Source organism: Haemaphysalis longicornis, unplaced genomic scaffold (genome assembly GCF_048455015.1).
Source record: "Haemaphysalis longicornis isolate Haplotype H1 unplaced genomic scaffold, Haemaphysalis longicornis Haplotype H1 scaffold_10, whole genome shotgun sequence".
In the NCBI taxonomy this organism is placed as follows: Eukaryota; Metazoa; Arthropoda; class Arachnida; order Ixodida; family Ixodidae; genus Haemaphysalis; species Haemaphysalis longicornis.
In genome coordinates, this window is record NW_027526204.1 from 129,204,421 (window position 1) to 129,225,676 (window position 21,256).

At 50.0% G+C, this 21,256-nt stretch overlaps 1 protein-coding gene across 1 annotated transcript in view; it reads right to left on the reverse strand.

The window, feature by feature from the left end:
* The window catches only part of LOC144160099 (arylsulfatase B-like), a 37,606-nt gene extending 16,915 nt beyond the window's left edge, over positions 1-20,691 (reverse strand). The window contains exons 1-6 of the mRNA XM_077691705.1: positions 20,685-20,691; positions 17,133-17,230; positions 16,075-16,234; positions 13,799-13,911; positions 9,698-9,808; positions 57-182 (exon numbers count right to left, since the gene is read on the reverse strand). Coding sequence (XP_077547831.1) covers positions 57-182; positions 9,698-9,808; positions 13,799-13,911; positions 16,075-16,234; positions 17,133-17,230; positions 20,685-20,691 — 615 coding nt within the window. The remainder of the gene's footprint in view (positions 1-56; positions 183-9,697; positions 9,809-13,798; positions 13,912-16,074; positions 16,235-17,132; positions 17,231-20,684) is intronic.
* Positions 20,692-21,256: the final 565 nt, after the last annotated feature.

Here is a 21,256-nt window from a genome sequence, read left to right on the forward strand (position 1 = left end):
TTGCTGCTAACTATACTCTCCATACATTGTTACACTTCCTAAATTCGAATACTCACCTTTCGGCTGTCGTGGTTGGAGATGATGTTGACGGCCCTGCGAGCGAGGAGGTGGGTATTGTAAGCGCCGCCCGTATCTCTTACCGCGTCCTCGTTGTCCCATAAGTCTACGCCGCAGTGGTTATACTGTAAACGCGGATACGAACAAAATAAATAAAAGGCCCACAAAGTTAGCAAACTCTTGGATCAAATTATTGGGAAGCATGCTTCCTTTTATTTGGACGGCTCATTGTCATATATACCTAAATGAGGAAGTTCCGCAAGTGATACTTTGGCCTCCTTTTTTCGTTGAGGTCTTTAGCTTCTTTTTAAGGACGTTTTTTTGTATTATGGCCACGTAAAAAATCCAGGGCCACCTCCACTAACGTCAAACCTGGAGAGGGGTGAGGCATGCAGTGTATAGGTGTATTCTTGGCACCTTAGAATTTTTGCCCACCTAGATGAAATCCTGGGCCATCTCCACTAACGTGAAACCTGGGGAGGGGCGAAGCATGGATTGTATAGGGGTAATCTTGGCGCCTTGGCTTTTTTGCCCACGGAACTGAAATACCGGGCCATCTCCACTAACGTGAAAACCAGGGACGTGCGAAGCATGGATTGTGTAAGCGTATTCTTGGCGCTTTGCTGTTGTTGCCCACGGAGACGAATCCTTTGGGGGGTAGAGGTCTACAGCTTTGCTGTGAAAGTCTCGTGTTCTTTTACTATGCGTTACGTTGTGGCGCGAGGCGTTGGAAACCGAGTGTCCCTGTGTTTTAGCACCGTGACTATATGAAACGGCGACGACAGGAGACGTCGACAGCCCGAGCCCCTAAGGGGTTTCGCCCCTAAAATAAGAACAATAATAATGGTCCAAAGGACAATTCTAAGACTCCCGAGGATTCTTTCTAAGCATGCCGGTGTAGTTTAGACCGTTACACACACGTATCCGAGCAATCGGGTTCTTGAAGCGGCTAACGAGCGCGGTGACGGCGCCGCGCGGCCGTTTCGAAGACACGGAGGCGCATGCTGCGGGTGTGGCTGCGACGCGTCCTCGGGACAAGAGAGGTGCCAATGGACGGGTCACACCAACAAAGTCTAGGTGGTGTTGGTCACACCTCCCCCTCACGTTTCCCATCAATGACGTTCCCGCGTCCCACGCCGCCATTGGCTGCGGCCCGCCACAAGCTATTTGCTGACACGACAGATGTCAGGTTGGACTTTCGCGGCATGCGCGGGGAGCGACCGATCCGGGGGTCGTCGGGCAGCCTAGCCGGTTTCCGAAGAGGGAGACGCGCGCGCGGACGCGTCCCTTGCCGCTCATGTGTTTCAATCTTCAGCGGTTGTAGGCTCATTGGATGCAATGCGGGAAGCAATGGAGTGCCGCCACAGCTGGTTAACGAGAAGTCGAAGGGTTCGTTGCTGGTTCTCAGCGGAGAAATGATACCATTGCGACGGTGCAAATTAAGGAAAATGGGAAGCCCCTTACAAAACTGTTCGGCAGGGCAGATTCTGCGGAACACCTGGGAACAAAGGAAGCAGCCTTATAGTTCATTCAACAAGCTACGTGCAGAACTGTGGAGGCTACATTGTTGTTAACAGTCCGTCCACTGAGGGCGCCCAATTCGCCATGAAGGAAAGTAGCAAAAGGCGCCGGGGCCTTGCGGTTCCACCTGCCGAAAGGGAGAAGGAAATACACTTTCAACGCCCCCTTAACGGTGAGCTAGTCGCCCTCAGTGCACGGACTCGCGCCGCAAGCGTTCCCCGTGGTCACAATTAGTCTGGAGCTCTTCACTAGGGCGTGCCTCATCTTCAGCGTAGCATCGGCGCTTTAAACCTCACAATCAATCAACTAGTCACACACGTGAGAAGCTTTGTCACTTTCATCCTCCCAGATCAGTAACTTTCACCTTGCCGTACATTCAGAACCGAATTGTCAGACTGGACCAAAACCGTATGTCAGTTTACAAAGCCATACGATGCGGTAAAATTAAAACCCAAGGAACTTCCCTACCTGGCAGGGTTTGCTGATATTACTTTCAACGCTCGGAACATATTTATTGTATAGTTGCTTTTGATGAAACATTTTCTCTGTGTGGGAACAATATAATACATTCTGCACGAGTAAATACTTAATTGCGCGATTTGATAAAAAGATTCAATTGCCGATAAGTATGAAGGCTGTTTCGTTCAAATCATTTCTGTTCGCGAAGGTGTCGGCCAATCTTTTTGCACTTACATTTGTTACGACGACGAAGGCCTAGTTTTGTCTATCTAGTCAAAGAGGATAAAGTATCCCGGATGTTTGTACGCACGCGTCGAACTACTTTAGTCAGGTCGTAAAGTTCTAAAAGGGTTCAGACATTGTCAACCAAAATAGAACAAATATTGAGAGAGAGAGACTAAACATTTTTATTGTTTCTTATTAAAGAGTCCTTAGGGTGGCCTCCTCATTCCAGGAGTCCATTGGCATGGGCCGCGTCTTCTGCCCTCTCTACCAACTTGTGCTGGACGTCGAGGGAAGAGCTGGCCAAGGCGCTCTCCCAAAGCTCATAGGTGTGGAAGGGATTGGGCGGGTCAAGTGGGCTTTGTGTACAGCCGCCGACCATATGAAAAAGTGTTCCAAACTCCCCGCAGAAGCGGCACAAACGGGGATACAGGGTGGGGGCTATGTGGTGGTTTCTGCTAGGGTGGGGGTAAGTATTAGTTTGCAGGGCACGAAGTATTCTATCGTGACCCTTGGGTAGTTGTTTGTGCGGTAGGGCGTACGTTTGTCTTTGGAGCCGATAGTGCGTTGTAATCTCATGAAACGAGACTAGAGGAAGCGGACGCAGATCTTCTTCTTCAGGTGCTCGGCCGGTCAATTCTCGAGCTGTGAGATGGGCAATCTCGTTCCCTGAGAGTCCAATGTGCGCAGGCGCCCAGATTATCTTGGCGGGTCTTCTTAGTGGCTTCTGTTGAAGTATTTTAAGTGCAATTTTGTGTATTCTCCCGCTGGAAAAGTTGCGACAAGCCTGTTGAGAGTCAGTAATTACGGTCTCAACCTGAGTTTGGGTAAGCGCTAAGGCAATGGCCGCTTCCTCGGCGAGTAGAGGGTTGGCTCGGTCCAGTGATACGCTGGTGCGGTGCTCTTGGCCTATAATAACTGTTGCTACTGAGGCCCGCCTTCCGGGATAGAGGGCCGCGTCCGTGTACGCCACGGCAGGATGGCTTCCATACCGCTTTGAGATAGCACGGGCTCTTGCTTCTCTGCGGTCGGCGTGATGCACTGGGTGCATGTTTCGCGGTAGCACAGGTACTGTAATGTGGCGCCTGATATCATGCGGGATGTCTGTGACTTCGGGTGTTAGGTGTTGAAGCGGAATCGATAGTCCAAGTCTCGAAAGGATGGATCGGCCGGTTTCTGTAGTGCCTAATCTTGCCCTCTGATGGGATAGGTGTGCCTCTATGAGTTCATCAGCTGTATTGTTGAGTCCGAGACGAAGCAGTTTGTCTGTCGAGGTGCTGAATGGTAGGCTCAGAGCCTGCTTATAGGCTTTTCGTATAATGGTGTCCAGTTTCTTCAATTCCGTTGTTGAGAGCAGAGCATAGGGTATTGCGTAAGTGATCCGCGAGATGATGAACGCCTGCACGAGTCGGAGTGTATCGGATTCACCCATGCCCCTTGCCTTAGTTGTTATGCGCTTGAGCATGTGTGTGACTTGCTCGGTCATGGTCTTGAGCTTGTTGATTGTTATGATATTTTTCTTGTCCGCCTGAAAGGTGACGCCCAGTATCCTGATGCTTTGAGCAGGGGTGATAATGTGCCCATCTATGTGTATGGCGATGGTGGGTGTCTCTGAAGCTTTCTGTTTAGTTGGAGACACGAGCAATAGTTCGCATTTTTGAGGGGCGCAGCTCAGCCCGCATGACCTTGCGTAGCCATTTACTACGTCCGCTGCTTCCTGTAGGCGCTCCTCCATTGCTCCCACTGAACCCGTGGTGGACCAGATGGTAATGTCGTCCGCGTAGAGACCATCATTTATACCCTGAATAGAATTAAGTAGTGCAGGGAGTCCTATGAGAGCAATGTTAAAGAGGAGGGGAGATAGTACAGCCCCCTGGGGAGTTCCACGTCCTCCTATTGGAAAGGGGTCCGTGGTGTGGTCCCCTACTTTGAGTATGGCTTTCCGATCTGTGAGGAAAGACTTGACATACTGGTAGGTCTTGACTCCGCAGTCCAGGGTGTTCAGCTTCTCCAGGATGGCCGTGTGTTTTACATTATCGAAAGCGCCCTTTAAATCCAGTGCCAATATAGCCGTCGGAGAATTACGAGTTGCGGGTCTCATTGCTTCTTCTTTGAGCTGGAGCAGTATATCCTGCGTTGATAAATGGGGTCGGAAGCCCACCATTTCTGGGGGCAGTTTTCCCGTGTCTTCGAGGAAGGATTGAAGTCTTTTGAGGATGATATGCTCCAGGAGTTTTCCTATGCACGAAGTAAGAGATATGGGCCGGAGGTTCTCTATACTGGGTGGTTTTCCTGGTTTCGGGATCAGCCGAACTTCCGCGGTCTTCCAGTCCTCAGGTATTGTTCCTTCCTTCCAGATATTATTGAAGTAATTGGTGAGCTCCAAGAGCGACGGGTCGTCAACGTTAACAAGCATCCTATTAGAAATGTGGTCCATTCCTGGAGCTGTGTGTCTTCTCAAAGTCTGTATGGCTGCGGTCACTTCGTGCAGTTGGATGTCTTCGTCGAGCGCCGGGTTTGGTGCTCCTGAATATGGTGGTAGAGGTTCTGTTGGGTGTGTCTGGAGATACCTGTTCTTGAGGGCTGTGAGCAGGTCTTCCATGTCTCCAGGAAATTGGTGTATGATTTTAGCCATGTTGTGATGGGACTCTGTTTTGCTAACTGAGGAGTTGATCAAGAAGCGGAGGAGCTTCCATGTTTTTGCAGTGGTGAGGGTGCCGCGCAGGCCATCGCATAGAGAAAGCCAGTTTTCCCTGCAGAGAGAGTTGGCGTACTTCGCAGCTTCTTGTGTTAGCTGTGCGATCCGTTTTCGTAGTCTTCGATTGTGTCTCTGCCGCTTCCATCTCCGCTGGAAACTAGTCCTCGCTTCCCAGATGTGCAGTAAATGAGAGTCGATGCACGGCGTGGCTGTGGTTGTCTTTATTATTTTGGTGTGTGCAAGGAAATCCTGATGAAGTTGTTTGATCCAGTCGTGTAAAGAGATTTCGACTTGGGTTTCTTCGGCTGGTGAGCGGTTGCTCCGTTCCTCTCTGAGCTTCGTCCAGTCTGTGAGGCGAGCCCGACCTATTACTGCTTTGTAGTCCGATCCTATTACAGTGGTAGATAGAATGGCGTGATCGCTGCCTTGATATTCGCCCGTGTGGATCCATTGAACTTGAGGAATGTTTTTCGTAAAAGTCAGATCGGGAGCTGTGTCTCTGGTGACACTTGTGCCAATGCGTGTAGGCCTACTGTGGTCTGTGACAATCGTGAGGTCTTGAGATTCTATCAGCGAGTGTAGTCTAGTGCCTCTTGGGTTGGTGTATGCGTATCCCCACACAGGGTGAGCAGCGTTGAAATCCCCCGTAATGACAAACGGGTTGTTGGCTGCTTTGAGTGTCGCTTGTTCAATTACTTGCTGAAGAATAAGTGGGGAGCTTTTAGGCCTGCAATACACATTCAAAACGTACAGCGAGCGGGCCTTCTTGTGGACATGTGGTAATATTTCAAGTAGAATGCCAATTTCTTCGGACTGCTTAAGTGGTTGTTGAATCGCCACGTATCGTTTGCTGACCAGAGTGTGCAGGCTTTTGTCTGTGCCTGTTTCGTACGTAATGTATCCTGGAAGGCGAACTGGTGTATTAGTTTCTTGCAGAGCTATAATTGCTGGTATCGTCGTGGAAGAGGAGATGTATTGGGAGAGTGATCCATATTTGTTCTTGAAACCTCTGCAGTTCCACTGCCATATAGTTATTCCTTGTCCGTGAGACAATTTATTACTGGGTGGATGAAGGTCCATCTTGATTCATGGGTGAGGAGAGACATGTGGGGTTGGCGTTATCTGTTTTGGTGGTCTTCCTGGTTCGGGTATTGAAGTCGGCTTCCTCGAGAACCTGCACCCGTCCCTCGAGCCTCGTTAGGTGGGAAGTTATTTGTTTCAGGGTTTCCATAATTTGAAGGCTTTGCGCACTTTGGGCTGATTGCATGGCGTTGATAGCACGCGCCACGTTTACCTGTGCCTGCTCTTCCATTGCGCACGGTGGGAAGATAATGTTGGAGTTATTGTCTGGCTGCAATAGGTTATTCGGCTGTAGGGGTTCTTCGGCTGGTTTTGGCGGTATGGTCACGGCGCGATTGCGCTGTTCTGGGGAGGGCATTCGTGTGTTTACAGAGCTGGACGCTTTCCGGTAGTTGTTTAACTCTTCCTTCATTGCCGCCATGTCTGCGCGCATGGCTGCTATCTCATCCCTAAGCATTGCATTTTCTTCTAGCAAACGTTTCTCTGTTGGTGTGAGGGAGTTATGAGCTTTGGGATCGACAATCTTTGCCCAGCTCACCCGATGCAGCGATGTCTGGGAGTTTTGGGAGCCTTCTCGGTTTCCTCTCGTGGCGCTTGGGGAACGGCCTCGGGAGGAGGCCCGCGACTTGGACTCCGAGCGCAGCCTGCAGCCACTCGAACCCCTGTCGGGTCCTCTGGAGCCGCCTCTCCGCGTTTGGGATCTGGAACGGGAGCGGTCCTGGTTTCTCCTCGGTCGTGGAGACGGGGACCTGGAGTGGCCCGAACGGGGGGGCTGGCTATTCCCCACTTGCTTCCGCCGATTCACCGGGGGCAGGAACCGCTGTGGGCACGCCTTAGACGCTGTGGTGTGGGCGCCGCTGCAGAGAAGGCACTTTGGGTGGCAGTCATGTTGGTTGCTTGTCAACGGGGATCCGCATGTCTTGCACTTGGGCGTTTTCGGTGGGTTGGGACACACGTCGGCTCTGTGGCCCACTTGGTGGCAAGTGTCGCAGTATGCTACCGTGCGCTTGTACAGGTAGCATCTCGTTATTACTCCAGCGACATAGATGCTGTAAGGTACCTTCTTGCCTTTGAACGTGAGCAGGAAGGTGCCGGTGTTTCCCATCCTTCTGCAGGTGAGAAGTTCGTGGTTCGGGGCCACAATGGCTTCTTGGACTTCCTTGGGGGTGTAATTCAATCCGATGTTGTAGATAACGCCCTTGCATGAGTTGTCTGGAGAAACGCCGTAGGACGAAACTTCGAAGGTGTTATTGCCAATCGTGAGTTTCTTGATAGAGTTAAGTGCTGCAGCGGTCGCCAGCGATGGAGTGCTTACTATGAGAACGTTCTGTTCTTCATCGATGCGGATCTTTATCTCCGCAATGCCACATCGGAGATTGGCTTCGCGTGCGATAGCTTTCGTCAGGTCCATAGGGCTCACCTTACTCAGCTGGAGGCCGTTTCGTGGACGGATTGCCAGCTTGTAGTCGTCAGCGGGAAGCGGTAGGGTTTTCGGCTTGCGCGCCACGTGGCTTTGGTGGAGGGCCGGTTTTAGTGGCGTCGTGGTAGGGAGCTGTTGCATCTTGCGGCGTTGCGACCGGCTTGTAACTTCTATCCACGGGATGTGGGCATTCTCATCTTTTTCCTCTGGCGGAGGATCGTCGTGAACGTCACGCATTTCCATTGCTTCGTCTTCGGATGGGCCTAGAGACAGGTTGGTCGCATGTCCAGCGGCCCCGTCGAGCGGCCTGTCGGCCATCTACAGAGGTGGGGCTGGCGTGGCCGTTGCTAGGCCTAACGTCCGCTTCGAAATTTCAAGTGGCCGTAAAACTCGTAAAAGTCGACTTACTGCCCGAGGTTTGGTTCCGGCGCACTCCTGATGACTTTACGTATGCAGTCCGATGGTTGTAGTCGGTCACCAAAAAGATTTCACCAGAAAAATTGAAACATTTCTGGAGCCAAGGCGAATTCCATCTAGGTGGCGGTGATGATGATGAGTTTCCCCAACAAATATCGAGCCCAAGAGTGGAACGAATTATGCGAACGATTTTTAGAACTCGTTTTATTCTGTTTTCAACGTTACAACATGCCAAATTACGACGTGGTTAACCTCTGTTTTCTTTTGTGCAGTTTATTTGCCTACACTCTGGTTTTGTGCAATCGCAACGACTGATTTGTGGTGTCTCTAGCCTAATTTGAGGAAACGTTTCTGCTTGGCACTGGTGTAATTTTTTCATGCTTCAGCTGCGGCGCTTTCGTAGTGAACCGAGGCTGATTGATTGATTGATTGATTGATTGATTGATTGATTGATTGATTGATTGATTGATTGATTGATTGATTGATTGATTGATTGATTGATTGATTGATTGATTGATTGTAGGGTTTAACGCGCCGACGCAGCGCAAGCGATGAGGCGCGCCGTAGTGGAGGGCTCCGGATTAATTTTGACCACCTAGGGTTCTTTAACGTGCGCCGAAATCTCGTACACACGGGCGTTTTTGCTTTTAGCCTCCATCAGAAAAGCGGCCGCCGCGGCCGGGAATCGAACCCGTGACCTCGTGCTCAGCAGCGCAGCGCCTTAGCCATTGAGCCACCGCGGCGGGTAGAGAACCGAGGCAAGGCGTCCCTTCGTGTACTGTCGCGCAGACGTGGGGCAGTAACTTTTTTATTTGTCGACCTAAAAATATATCGGACAAACAACTCTTTGCTTCCTGAACTTCACGGCCGCTCAATAAAACAATGCTGCTTCCATCGAGGGGACATTGTGAAACCCAAGATCACTTACCCCATGTTATTGCAAAACCGAAACCCTTCGTCGCTTTATACCACGCTGGAAAATATAAGATGGGGCATGCACATATAAATCGAAGGCGGTATAACGTTTCACTGTAGCAGAGAATCTTCCTTCGCCCGGAAACAGGCAAGGCCGGTCGCCGAAAAAGCGGAGGGGAGTTTCCTCTTCTGCGTCACTTCCGCGCGGGAACTTGCTTCGGCGACTCTCCGCCAGGTCTGCTACCGTCTGCTACCGACTACTTTGAACGCTTGCAGTTATCGTGCTATATGGGTAACAGGCTTAGAACTTCGCCATGGTGATTTTAGAGCCTAAGGAACTTATTTGGATCAAAGTTGGGCGAAAAAAAATTTCAATGCCGTTTCGGTCCGAGAAGTTCGCCAAAATTGCGCACCTTTTTCAAGGCAAGTTCGTTTCTTGTAACGCGTTAAGGAGCCGAAAAGTGCCGCAGCGTAAATGTCTGGCTTACCTTAGGTTTGTGAATACGGGGGTAAGCTCGCGAAAAGGCACCCTTCCCGCAAAAGCACAGAACTCGGTGACAGTAAACTTAGATACATAACTCGGCGACATAACTCCGCTAGCAGTGATGCGTAGCATTCCATCATCCTAAAAGCCTAAGTGGCCCTCTACATTTTTGGGGGGATAGCACAGACAATTATCCTGCCCCACGAGAACTTCTGGGACCGTACAGATGCGACATCCCATGCGGTTCCATTCGGCATAACATCTCTCGACGCCAGGGTCCCTTTTATCTTTCATCTACAACAGTGGGCCCACTTATTAGCCCCCCATGTGGTGCTGTTACACGAACGCATACAAAATAATATGATGATGAAAAAGATGAAATTAGGTGGAAGCCTTATCAAGTAGTAAGTCGCTGAGATCTTACGAAGTTGTAAATCGGGTTGAAGTAGTTCGCGGCTTCGTTGTATGAACCGTAGAATGTGTCGAAGCCCCGCCTACGAGGTGTGTACACGATGCTTGAGTATCCCAAGTGCCACTGCAAAGGAGATAGAAGTGGAAGAAAAAATTGGCCACGTATACGCTCACTTCGTTGCAAATGTCGACAAAAGACGATAGTAATCGGGCGTCCCTGCCAAGCAAATGTCTCCGTTTATTTCCCGCTCACCTCTCATGCTGTTCCTGGCCCGTCGTGCTCCTCTCAAGATAAACACGCTAGCGGTTTGCTGAAGTCAATTTAAATTTACCGCGTTCCACTGCCCCACGCCGAATGCTTCGATGCCAGCGCTGCCGTACGGCGGAGACGCGCGTGAATCGAGGCACCCTATACTTACTCCACGCGCGCTCCAAGCGAAAGGTGAAAACTACCTAGTGGGACCTTACGTTACTGTTGCCCTTGGAATTTTTAAAAGGCCGCTAGGGGAGCCGCGGGTGACCGCTTTTGTATTTTTGGAGTTTGCTTACTGGTATGTTGAGTGGCGTGCCTTTATGTGTGGCTTCCTAACTGGCGGCCATCGGGCACCATTGTGCCTCCAATTGATCGTCGGCCTTTTGGAAAGCATTGGACCACACAGCCAACACGTTTAAAATTTAACTACATCTCTCGTCAAAATTTTGATTTCAGCATAACCGGTAGGGAATAAGGGCGCTACCCCTTCTGGAAAATAGTTGGGGGGTGGCTGCACCCCTGCCCCCCCCCCTCTCCCCACCACCCCTAACACCCGTCCCGGAGTCCCTGTGCATCCGCCTCACAACAAGGTAGGCTTCAAACCGCAGGTCGACAGCGCACTGACTACGAATTAGCACGCAAGCGACCCCAAGATGCAATTCCCGCGCAAAAGTCCGCCCACCCAGTCACGATGCATGATAGACCACAAAAGCAACGAACTCACAGCCGCGACTGCACGCACCAGCTCTGCAAGTGCCGCTGAAGAACTCACCCCTGGCAGTCACAACAAGTAATCAACGCCTCACTATCATCACCACGGATTCGCAAGTCCACGTCGCGACTACCTGCTCAGTCGGCCGTCTCCCGCCTCCCTCAAGATGGTCAAGAACGCCCCCCCAACTCCGTGAAACCTACCTAGTTTTGACCCCTGGAGGCGAGTCACTCGGTGAAAATGAAACGGCGCACGCTGCTGCGCGAGCACACACCCTCCGCGCCATTTTCGAGGAGAAACAAGAGCCGGAGAAGACCCCCGACACCTTCCATGCGTAGATACGAGGAGATCACCTCCCACTACAGACACGAGCGTCAGCAGTTCCCACCAGCCCACCCTCACCTCTCCCGAGCCGAAGCGACCACGCTCCGCCAAACCACTTTACCCTTCTCCACCATATGTACACCACACAAAACTCTGCAACTTCTGCCACCGGCCCGACACTCTGCACTGGGATTGCCAACAATCCCCGGCAAAGGCGAAATTTGGTTTTCTAGTGTAGTAGTGTTTTTACACTAAAGATTCTTACGTATTTAATAACCAACTAAAAAAAGGAAAGTACGCAGTACCTCACTTTTATTTTTTTCATCGGGTGCTTTTTTTGGGTTACCGAGATGGGCAAACGTGCCTCTCGGCCTTTTCGCTGCACTTGGTATATTTTTACAGCCATTAAAACTTTATACCTCAAGCCACCCCTCCATGCCAGCGAGACTACGCCCCCTTGTGGGTACAAGCTGGGCACTTCCTATACGCCCGCAGACGATGTCGCTTGTGCCAATTTTTTGGCCAATGTCGTGTCAGTCAGGCCCTAACAAGCCCAACAGCGATGGAGCTTCGTCCGGCGTAGTGCGCGCTGTATGCACTGGTGCTTGTATCTTTACGTGTTCCTTGCTTACCCCACCATTCTAACGGCTACAAAAAGGATATGCACTACATTTAAGCACAAATAGCTCGTTGTGTTTCATCATCATCATCATTAGCCTATCGACGCCCCCTGCAGTGCAAAGGCCTCTCCACACATCGAAAGGAATCCCCAATTTTCCCGATCCCGTGCTAACTGCGACCAATTTATCCCCGCAAACTTCTTGATCTCATCTGCCCATCTAACTTTCGACCGTCCCCTGCAACGCTTGCCTTCCCTAGGGATTCACTCTGTTACCCTGAATGACCAACGGTTATCTTGCCTTCACACTACATGCCCTGCCCCCGTCCATTTATTCTTAATTTCTACTAATATGTCGTCAACACGCGTTTGTTCCCTGACCCACTCCGCTCTCTTTTGGGCCCTTATAGTTACACCTATCATCTTCCGTTACATTGCTCGTTGAGTCGTCCTCAATTTCGGTTGAACCCTTGTGGTGAGCCTTCAAGTATCTGCACCATAGGCGAGTACTCGTAAGATGCAGCTGTAATACACTCTCTTCGCAAGGGACAATGGTAGGCTGGCATTCATTATGTGAGAATACCTGCCGATTTCACTCCACCCCATTCTTATCCTTCTAATTACCTCTGCCTCATGATTCGGATGCGGGGTCACAACTTGGCCTAAGTAGATATCTTCGCCACTTCCACTACCTCGCCACCTATCTCAAATGGCTGTACTGTCCCGCGGTTATTGATCCTTACTTTAGTTTTCTGCATATTAATTTTCAGACCCACGGTTCTGCTTTGTTTGTCCAATGCGATAAGCATGCTTCGCGATTCGTTCCCCGAGTTACTTAGCAAGGCAACGTCATCAGCAAATCTGAGCTTACTGAGGTATTCTCCATTAACGCTTACGCCCACATGTTCCCAATACAATGTTCTAAATACCTCTTCTAAACATGCTGTGAATAACATTGGAGAGATTGTGTTTCCTTGTCTGACGCCCTTCCTATTATTTACATTACTAGCCCCCCTTATGGAGGATGATCGTAGCCGTGGATCCATTGTGGATATCCTCAAGTATTCTAACGTAATGCTGGTCTACACCCTGATTCCGCAATGTCTGAATGACTGCTGAGATTTTCACCGAGTCAAATTCTTTCTCATAATCTATGAAGGCTATATATGGGGGTTTAGTATACTCCACGCACTTCTGTATCGCCTGACTGATCGTGTGAATATGGTCTATTGTTGAATAGCCTGACCCTGCTTGTTCATTAGGTAGACTGAAATCTAAAGTGGCAGAAATTCTCTTAGCGATTACCTTGGTAAGTACGTAGTAGACGACTGACAGTAAGCTGATCGGCCTGTAATTCTTCAAGTCCTTCATGTCCCCTTTCTTATGGATTAGGATGATATTCGCGTTCTTTTAAGATTCCAGTACACTTGCGGTCATTAGGCATTGCGTATACAGGTTTGCCAGTTTTTCAAGTACAATTTTTGCCCGCCATCCTTCAAGAGGCCTGCTGTTATCTGATCTACACCATGTGCTTTGCTCACTTATATTGCCTTCGCATTACATGCCCTGCCCACGTCCATTTCTTCTTCTTAATTTCTATTAAGATGTCCTTAACACGCGTTTGTTCCCTGACCCACTCCGCTCTCTTGTTGTCCCTTAATGTTCAACCTATCATCTTGCCCGCTGAGTCGTCCTCGATGTAAGTCGACTCCTCTTAGTGAGCCTCCAGGTTTCTGCTCCGTAAGTGAGTACCGGTAAGATGCCGCTGGCATACACTTTCTTCTTCAGAGACAATGGTAGGCTGCCATTCATTATCTGAGAATTCTGTTTAATCCCTCTTCAATTTACGTTGGATTTGGTCAGCCTCAGCCAATTGCAACAAGCTGTCCATAATAAAACACGAGCTCAGTGTGGAAAAGTAGTTACGGTGTCGCATGCATATTCCCTGTTTTCCCTAATTGTATAGCCTGTTTGTGTGAAGTTTGCGCTAGAAGTGGTGTCAGCGTTATTCTTACTAGGGGGAAATAAGGAATAGCTTTACTTTACGCTAGATAAAAAAGGGCGTCTTTTTCTTGATGAGGCAATCTTCCGAAAACACCAAACTTGCATTTTGTCTTCATTGCCCCTCTAACTGTCTTCCTGAACTGTTTTTAGGGCTCGAGAGCAGTTTTTCTGCATTTGAAAGGTGCGTGGTGGCCATACTCACTTTTCCAAGTGCGTGCGTCTGATAGCCGAGACTCTTGAGCCTTTCCGCAAGCGTGGGAACGCTCAAGTTTAGGCCTCCCTTTTCCGATGGAGCAAAAACGTTGAACTGGAGGCCTGCATTGGAGAAAAATGCCGCAACCCACAGCATAGAATCCCACACGCGTATTGCCTAGGTGCAGTTTAGCCTTTTCAAACCACTCTTGTGTTGTTTCGTCTAAAGTAAACTAAAAAATCTGTGCCGAAACTTCCTATTTAGGAATTGTTACATAATGCGCAACATTCGTAGTTTATTCGCTTTAGCCACTGATGCGCAATATTCATTCCCAGAAAAACACAAGCCAGGCATTGCCCGTAGAGTTCCTTTATATAGTTCCTCAGAGAGGTATAGCTATATAGAGGAACTCTAATTTCCTGTACTGCCCAGCCCCATCCACTGGTTCTCCTGGAACACTGCTTCAATTAATTTCAGCAACTGTTCAAGATATTTCGTTGTTCAACCTCATTAGCCTAGAGGCTATTGTGTTGAACCACCTGTGTTCGAGCCCAAGCAATGCCGAGATATTTTTCGATGACCCGTGACTATTTTTTTACTGCGATGTGTTCTCTTAGCTCGATTTTACCTATTTTTTTCCTAAATGAGGGTGGTTTGGTACTGTTTAGGCACGTTTAAGGGCGGGGTGCAGCAAATTAACACGTTTATTTAAAGGAGTACTGACAGCAATTTTCTGCATTAATATTACTGCACAGTTCGCTTCCTTTGCTCAACAGAATACACTGGTTGAAATATGAGCAGCCTGCGACGCCAAGAACATACTTTAATTGGATCTCATTTATCGCACCGACGGGACAGCACGCATAGCGGCACTCAACAAATGGACATCAGCGTGAGATCATCCCGTGGTAGCCAAAAGAACTGACGTGAACACCGCTCCTCAAAAACTCGTGACGTCACTTCATGCGCGTGGCCCCGCGGGCGGCTACTAGGCGCCGGCGCATTCACAAACGGGTGCACGTAGCTAGAGCTAGAGGCATAACTGCTGCCCTGAAAGGCACTGTTGGCAAAAAAAAAGTTCCACACACGGGGAAGGAAGCGATAATTTAGCCCGGAATCGCAAGAGAAGTCGCCCTCAGTACTTTTATTGAAAGCGGCCATCGAATTTCCGGCGCAACGGTAGGCCTAGCACTTTCAGGCACCTCAGCTAGCTCAGCCATTCACATCCGGCGGCGGCGCGGTCGAAACAACGCCACCACCGGCCTCCGCAGTGTTTTGACGTCCGCACAAAGCGGTGAGGTCATGCAGGGATTCTGTCACATGCACCTTTCGGGCTGAAAACGCGGGAAATTGAAACGAACGATTTTCAGGCCGTTCGATGCAATTAATTATAGCGCGCTGAAGTATTTAAAGTGCTGTGTCAGGTTTGCCAGACCATTAAACAACGATAAAAGCAATAAAAATGGATCATAAAATTTTTGTGTCAGTGCTCCTTTAACATTCTACATCGAACAGGAAGTGCAGGGATTGTACCCAGCTGGGAACGGAATATCGTCAGAGTCAGGACGCCGCCTGCCAGTCGAAAAGTGCTGCGGATAGGGTCGACACACTGCACATGTGACCTAGAGGTGGAAGTGCCCACAAGCCCGGCTCTTCCTGCGCGCACGCAACGCCATTTACAGGTTTGCTTGAAACGCTCCTGCAACTAAAAGATATCCGCTGTTCGGCCTTCATAGCAAAGGTGTAGTGTCGTAGGTTTTGGAGTAAACGCTCTGGATTCGACCCCCAAGAATTGTAAACTTTTCCCGGATTTTTTTACTGCACAATGTTCTCGTAGCTCCATTCTGCTCATTAAGTTTCCGTAAATAAGGGTGGTCTGATAGATCTTTTAAGTCGGTTAGATTGGACCGCGTCATATTAACACGTTTAATTAACATTCTTTATCGCACCTTGGAGTGGAACATCGCATAAGGGAAAGCCTCAGTTGGGGTAAAGGAGAACGGGGAATAAAGGAACCGAGTGAGGAGGCGATTGCATTGCGTTTGATTTGACGGAAGGGGATCGTAGAACCGGATTGGATGGGATTGCATAGGATGGCTTTGCTTGATATGGGGAGGGTATGCGAGGCCTAGAAACAACTCTGCAACGCCCACGATCGGGTAGGGAAGCATTGAGGTCCTAGAATGTACTGCTGGGTTCAGGTACCAGCCCACAAATATCCTCTCCGCGGTGGTCGCCTGGCATTGGCGGCCACTATCGACGACCACCGGTGGGAGCACGCTTACCGAGCCTGATGGGGTACAGTCCAGTCATGAGGGCCGACCGGGAAGGAGTGCACTGCGGCAGCGTGTAGTACTGGCTCAGCAGCCGGCCATTCGCGGCCAGCGCGTCCAAGTTGGGTGTGGGGATCTGGGACGAGCCCACCAGGCTGGTGTCGGCCCAACCCTGCAGGCGTGCAGACAGCGATTGCAGCAGCGCATATGCCCGCAGCCCCTCTTACACGGTGTCATACGTGGGATGCTGGAGGAGTCAGAGACTCGGAATACACCTAAGCACTTCTTATGAGCTGTGAATGCGAACGCATAACAACTGAACGCCGCGGGGTGTTCGCAAAAAGTGCTGGTGACTGTTGCGCCGATGGGGGAGGGGAGCAGATTCGGCCGATGGGCTGAACGGCCGCTGCTGCCCGCCCCGCTTTTTTCGTGGCTCTGGGCGTGCCCAGACTTTGCCTAGCAGCACGCACACAGGGATCTCTCCTTTTTTGTCTTGTGTACGTTCTGAAGAATGCGTCGCAGCCAATGGGAATTTGGGAGCCAGAATTTTTGCGCCGGATTTCTGTCGGGGCAACTTTTCGTTAAATGAGCCACTCAAAACGAAAAGTTCAAAGGCGTTTCCTAAATTATAGACGCAATGAATTGTGAAAATATTTGGGAATTATATTATAAAAGGTCGTTCAATCAGACAAATTACGCACAGACAAATACATTTTCTCTTCACGACACCTTCAAGCTTTGGTATGAAAGCGTGAATTCAGTCTACTCCAGCTGTAATTTCTTTTGATGTAGCAGTAGATCTGCCACAACCAGGTAGGCCAATGAAGCCGCTCCCAAGCTCACCTAGGCGCGCGGGTACCAGCGGAGGCCACAGCGAGAAACGCGCTCTAAAGGCCACCAGTGGTGAATGACGTCACGTAATCAAAAATGGCCGCGTCCAGGCCAGCGCCCTTTAAACAATCTGTAAGTTGGGAAGAACTGTACTAATAGATGGCGTAATGTTATGGCTTCCCTTGCAGTCAAGGGGAAGTTCATTTAGTGCCACAATGTGTGGAAACTTTCCTACTTACCACGTCGTCAGATAGTATAAACACTATGTGCGGAGAACGCTGGTCAGCCTGGATTCGGGCCGGGGTCAGGCTCATGGCGAGGAACAGAATCACGCTGACTGGAAAATTCAAAGGAGAACACAATGTATACGCACAATTGAGCGAGGACTGGAATGCAAGAACGAAGTTACCGACTACCGTGAGCACAAAAACAGTTTTATTTTCCTGTATCCAAGTGTCGAGAATGTGGCAAAAGCGTTTAGTCAAAGATCAAAGGTTTGTGTGATATCGTGCCAAGTGGCGTCGTGCGGTGACGGGCAGTACAAGCCGACAAGCATGCGCCTTTCCTTCTTTGCAGCTATCTTGGCGAGGGCCGCAGAGTATCGGCGCTGAGAGAGACAGAGAGAGAGAGAATAAACTTAATTGAGAAAAAAAAATAAAAATAAAATGGAGTCTTTGGGGCGGTTTTCTTAGTCTAGGACACCTTCAGCTGGGGCTGCATCCACAGCCCTCTCGACAAGCTCACGCTGATCCTCGAGGGAGGAGCTGGTCAAGGCTCTCTCCCAAAGCCCCCAAAGCTCATGGGTGGGGTAGGGATTGGGGCAGCGCTTCGTGTTGTCTTTCTTCCTTCGTCGTCGTTTTCAAGTAACGCTTTTACAATCATGAATCTGTACCAACAAGCCCAACTGGCAGTTCTTCTGAGTGGGGCTTGCTCACCGCCTGCTGCAATGTGATAGAGTGTACCGGGTGGCCTCGAAGAAGCGGCACTACGGAGGAAAACTGATAGGAGCCAAAATGTGACTTCTTGTGGGGTGGGGGAAAGTGTTCGTTTGAAGGTCGCGGAAGAGCCTCTCCAGCTCTCTCGGGAGTTGTTTGTGCGCTGGGGGATATGTTGCGCTCTAGTCGGTATTGTGTTATTTCTTGGTACGGGACCATCGAGTGCATGCGCTCAGGCTAACTTCCGGCAACAGCGGCTCGGCGTGATGGCTATCGAGCCAGAAGATGGGCGGTCTAGTTGCCCGGAACGTGAGATAAGCGGGGGCCCAGATCATCTTGATGGAAGGGTTTGGGGGGCGTTGTGCAAGAATCGTAAGGATCGCATGGTGAATTCTTCGGTTGGTTAAATTTCGGCGCACCTGCTGCGAGTGCGTGATGATGACAGTAGCTGTGGTTTGACTCACAGTGAGGGTGATGGCCGCTTCCTCCGCTTGCCGTGGGCTGCGGTGTGTGGCAGCATCCGTGTAGGCAGTGTCGGATTCGTTTTTGTATTACCTTGAAATTGCTCAGGCCCTGGCCTCTCGTCTCGCCGCGTGGTGCATAGGGTCCATGTTGCGCGGTAGAGGGGGAACAATGTGGCATTGACATATTGCGTGTGGGATGCTTCTTAGCTCAGGTGGTGAATGTTGAACTGGGACTGAAAGTCCCAGGTGGGAGAGAATGTCTCTTCCCGGCTCTTTGGCTGCCAGTCGCACTCTATAGCTTGATAGGTGGTCCTCGATTGATTCTTCTGCGGTGTTGGGGATGCCAAGCTTGAGGAGTCGGTCTGTGTGAGGTGCTTGCTGGGAGTCCGATGGCTTGCTTGTATGGTTTTCTGATTATTGTGTGTACTTTTTTGAGTTCTGCCGCTGACAGAAGAGCGTACGTTATAGAGTAGGTGATCCGGGATATGATGAATGCTTGGACTATTCGAAGCGTGTCCGCTTCCTCCATACCTAGCATTTTGGAGGAAATGCGTCTGATCCTGTGGGTTACTTGCTCTGTGGTGGGTTTCAGCTTGTTGATTAGAACGGAGGATGTGCAGTCTTCTTGGAAAGTCATGCCAAGGTTCTTGATGTGTTGATAGAGGGTGATGGTATGCCATCCATGTGGATGTTGATCGTCGAGATCCATGTGGTTGATTTTTTCGGGGGGAGGCCAGTAGCAGTCCAGACTTCTGGGGGGCACAACTAAGACGGCACGATTAGGCGTAGCGGTTCACTACGCCCGCTGCCATCTGCAATCGTTTCTTAGTCTCGCCTATAAATCCAGTGGAAGACCAGATGGTAATGTCGACGGCAAAAATGCCATTCTGGACACCCGATAGGACTCGTTAAGCCACGCTATCTCGTCAATAAATCTTGTTGATAGCGCAGTTGCTGTCTCTGCTTCAGCTATTACAGTTTGTGGCAGTAGAGAAAGATCTTTAATGTGCCGCAAGTCCATTCTGATGAAAAAGATGACAAAGAAGCGCCTACCTTTCACTGACGTTTTAAGGCTTCCCCAAGATGGATGGCGCACATTATAGTCATAAGTCAGTGTATGTGGCGAAGACGTAATGATGTCGTCGAGGCGGTAAATGTCTAGGCCTGCTCAAGGGCGAACGTATGCAGCGGTGACGATAAACGAGAGGCAGGTGGTGTCCACAGTAACTGTTACCAACTCATTAACGGAATTCCGGGGGCAGATTTTGGTGTAAGAAGGTCGGTTCGTGTCTGACGGGGATGGGAACTCTTGTGAGTGCCACACCAGTCGATGACCGAAATACTGTGTAACCAGAAATCCGTACATAATAAGCAGCCGTGAATCTGAAATTACATTCACTGGGAAGCAGTGCTTATACGCAATGACGGAAGGAAGGCGCTGGCGGAGTCTACAAGCGTTCCACTGGAAAATGGTGGCCTTGTTTCGTATCTCTTTCCTTCTACTGCCACTGCGACAGAAGTGGAGTGGCAAACTCAAGGATTGTTCAGTTGTCCTGAGCGATAGGGTACGAAGAGGGGCCGAGGAAGGCAGACAGTGTCTTCAAAGGGGATATAACTGAACAGAGATTTCCGGAGCTTGTTGCTGGCGGGCGCTCACACTGCCGTTTCGCTGATGGCTGGGAACGTGAAGTGGCGGCTGCAGGTGTGGCTGCAGACAGAGGAACAGGTGTCGGCGCTGTTATTTATTTATGTATTTATACAGTACTGCCACCTTTGAAACAAGGGCTTAGGCAGGAGTGGGCGGAACAGACAAGCTTATAATAGAATGCACGACAGGCGAAAACAGGACACACTGAGCCCTAACAACAGTTGTGTACAACGTGACTGCACCAAAAAGAGCAACTAAAAATTACAAGAAAAAAATTAATGCACTTCCACTCTGTGAAGAAGGATGACCTGCAAAGCTGGACGCAATCCACGGAGTGCACGAGACAAAACACGTTTATCGTAATTAGCGATGAAGCAGATGTTCTAGCCAAGTAGCTGAATGACCCTCTGACGGATCCAAGTTTTGCTCTTGCAGATAAACATGGAAATATCTGTGTCCCTCGCGCATCGTAAGCCTTTTACCGTTTATGTAAGGCCGGGTTCAGACTGTTGCCGCAACTGTCATAATAACTTTAAAAAATGACGTCATTCCACGCCTCAGCTAACCGAACTGCGTAACATGGCATTTCGTACATCCATAGATCACAATACGGGTTTTGTGTCGGCAGTCTGAACATAGCCTAACACACAAACCCCATCCGCTCTACCACTAAGGACTCCTGACAGGTCCCATTGGGCCGTTTAACGTCCGCGTTTAAATCTCGCACCAGAAAAATGGACATACCATCCATCAGTACGGGCATGAAACCTATAGCTGCGCGTGCATGCCTCTCCTCCTCCATCCCACTATTCTTTACTACAAACCTGCGCACACATAAACCGGCAACCGGTCATGTGCGCGTGCTTAGAAGTGACAGACGCCATCGAAAATGTCCCCTGAAAGTTCTCTGAAGAAGTGATATTGGCTCACGCCGGCGTTCCAAGTGGGCAATTTGCTGTTCATCCGGGAGGGATTCGCCGCTACTCCACGAGCTGAACTTGAGGTGGTAACGGCGGTGCCAGCAGGCGTCCGTTGTTTTTGCACCCATTCGCGCTTGTGTTCGGGCCAACGCTACGATTCTTGCTTTTCTTCCCCCAAACGAACGGCATGCATCCGTCCCATAACCATTTAAAACCTCGAAGTCCTTGAGCTCCATTCTTGCGTACAGACATGTGGCTGTCCATTTTCCTTCCCCCTCATATGCATCTTACTGTGTGTGTAAGATGTCTGTGTAACACATCAACCCTCACCCGAACCTCTCTACTGAGGAGGACCGACGACTAACCGCATTGAGCCATGTAATTTCGACATCTAAA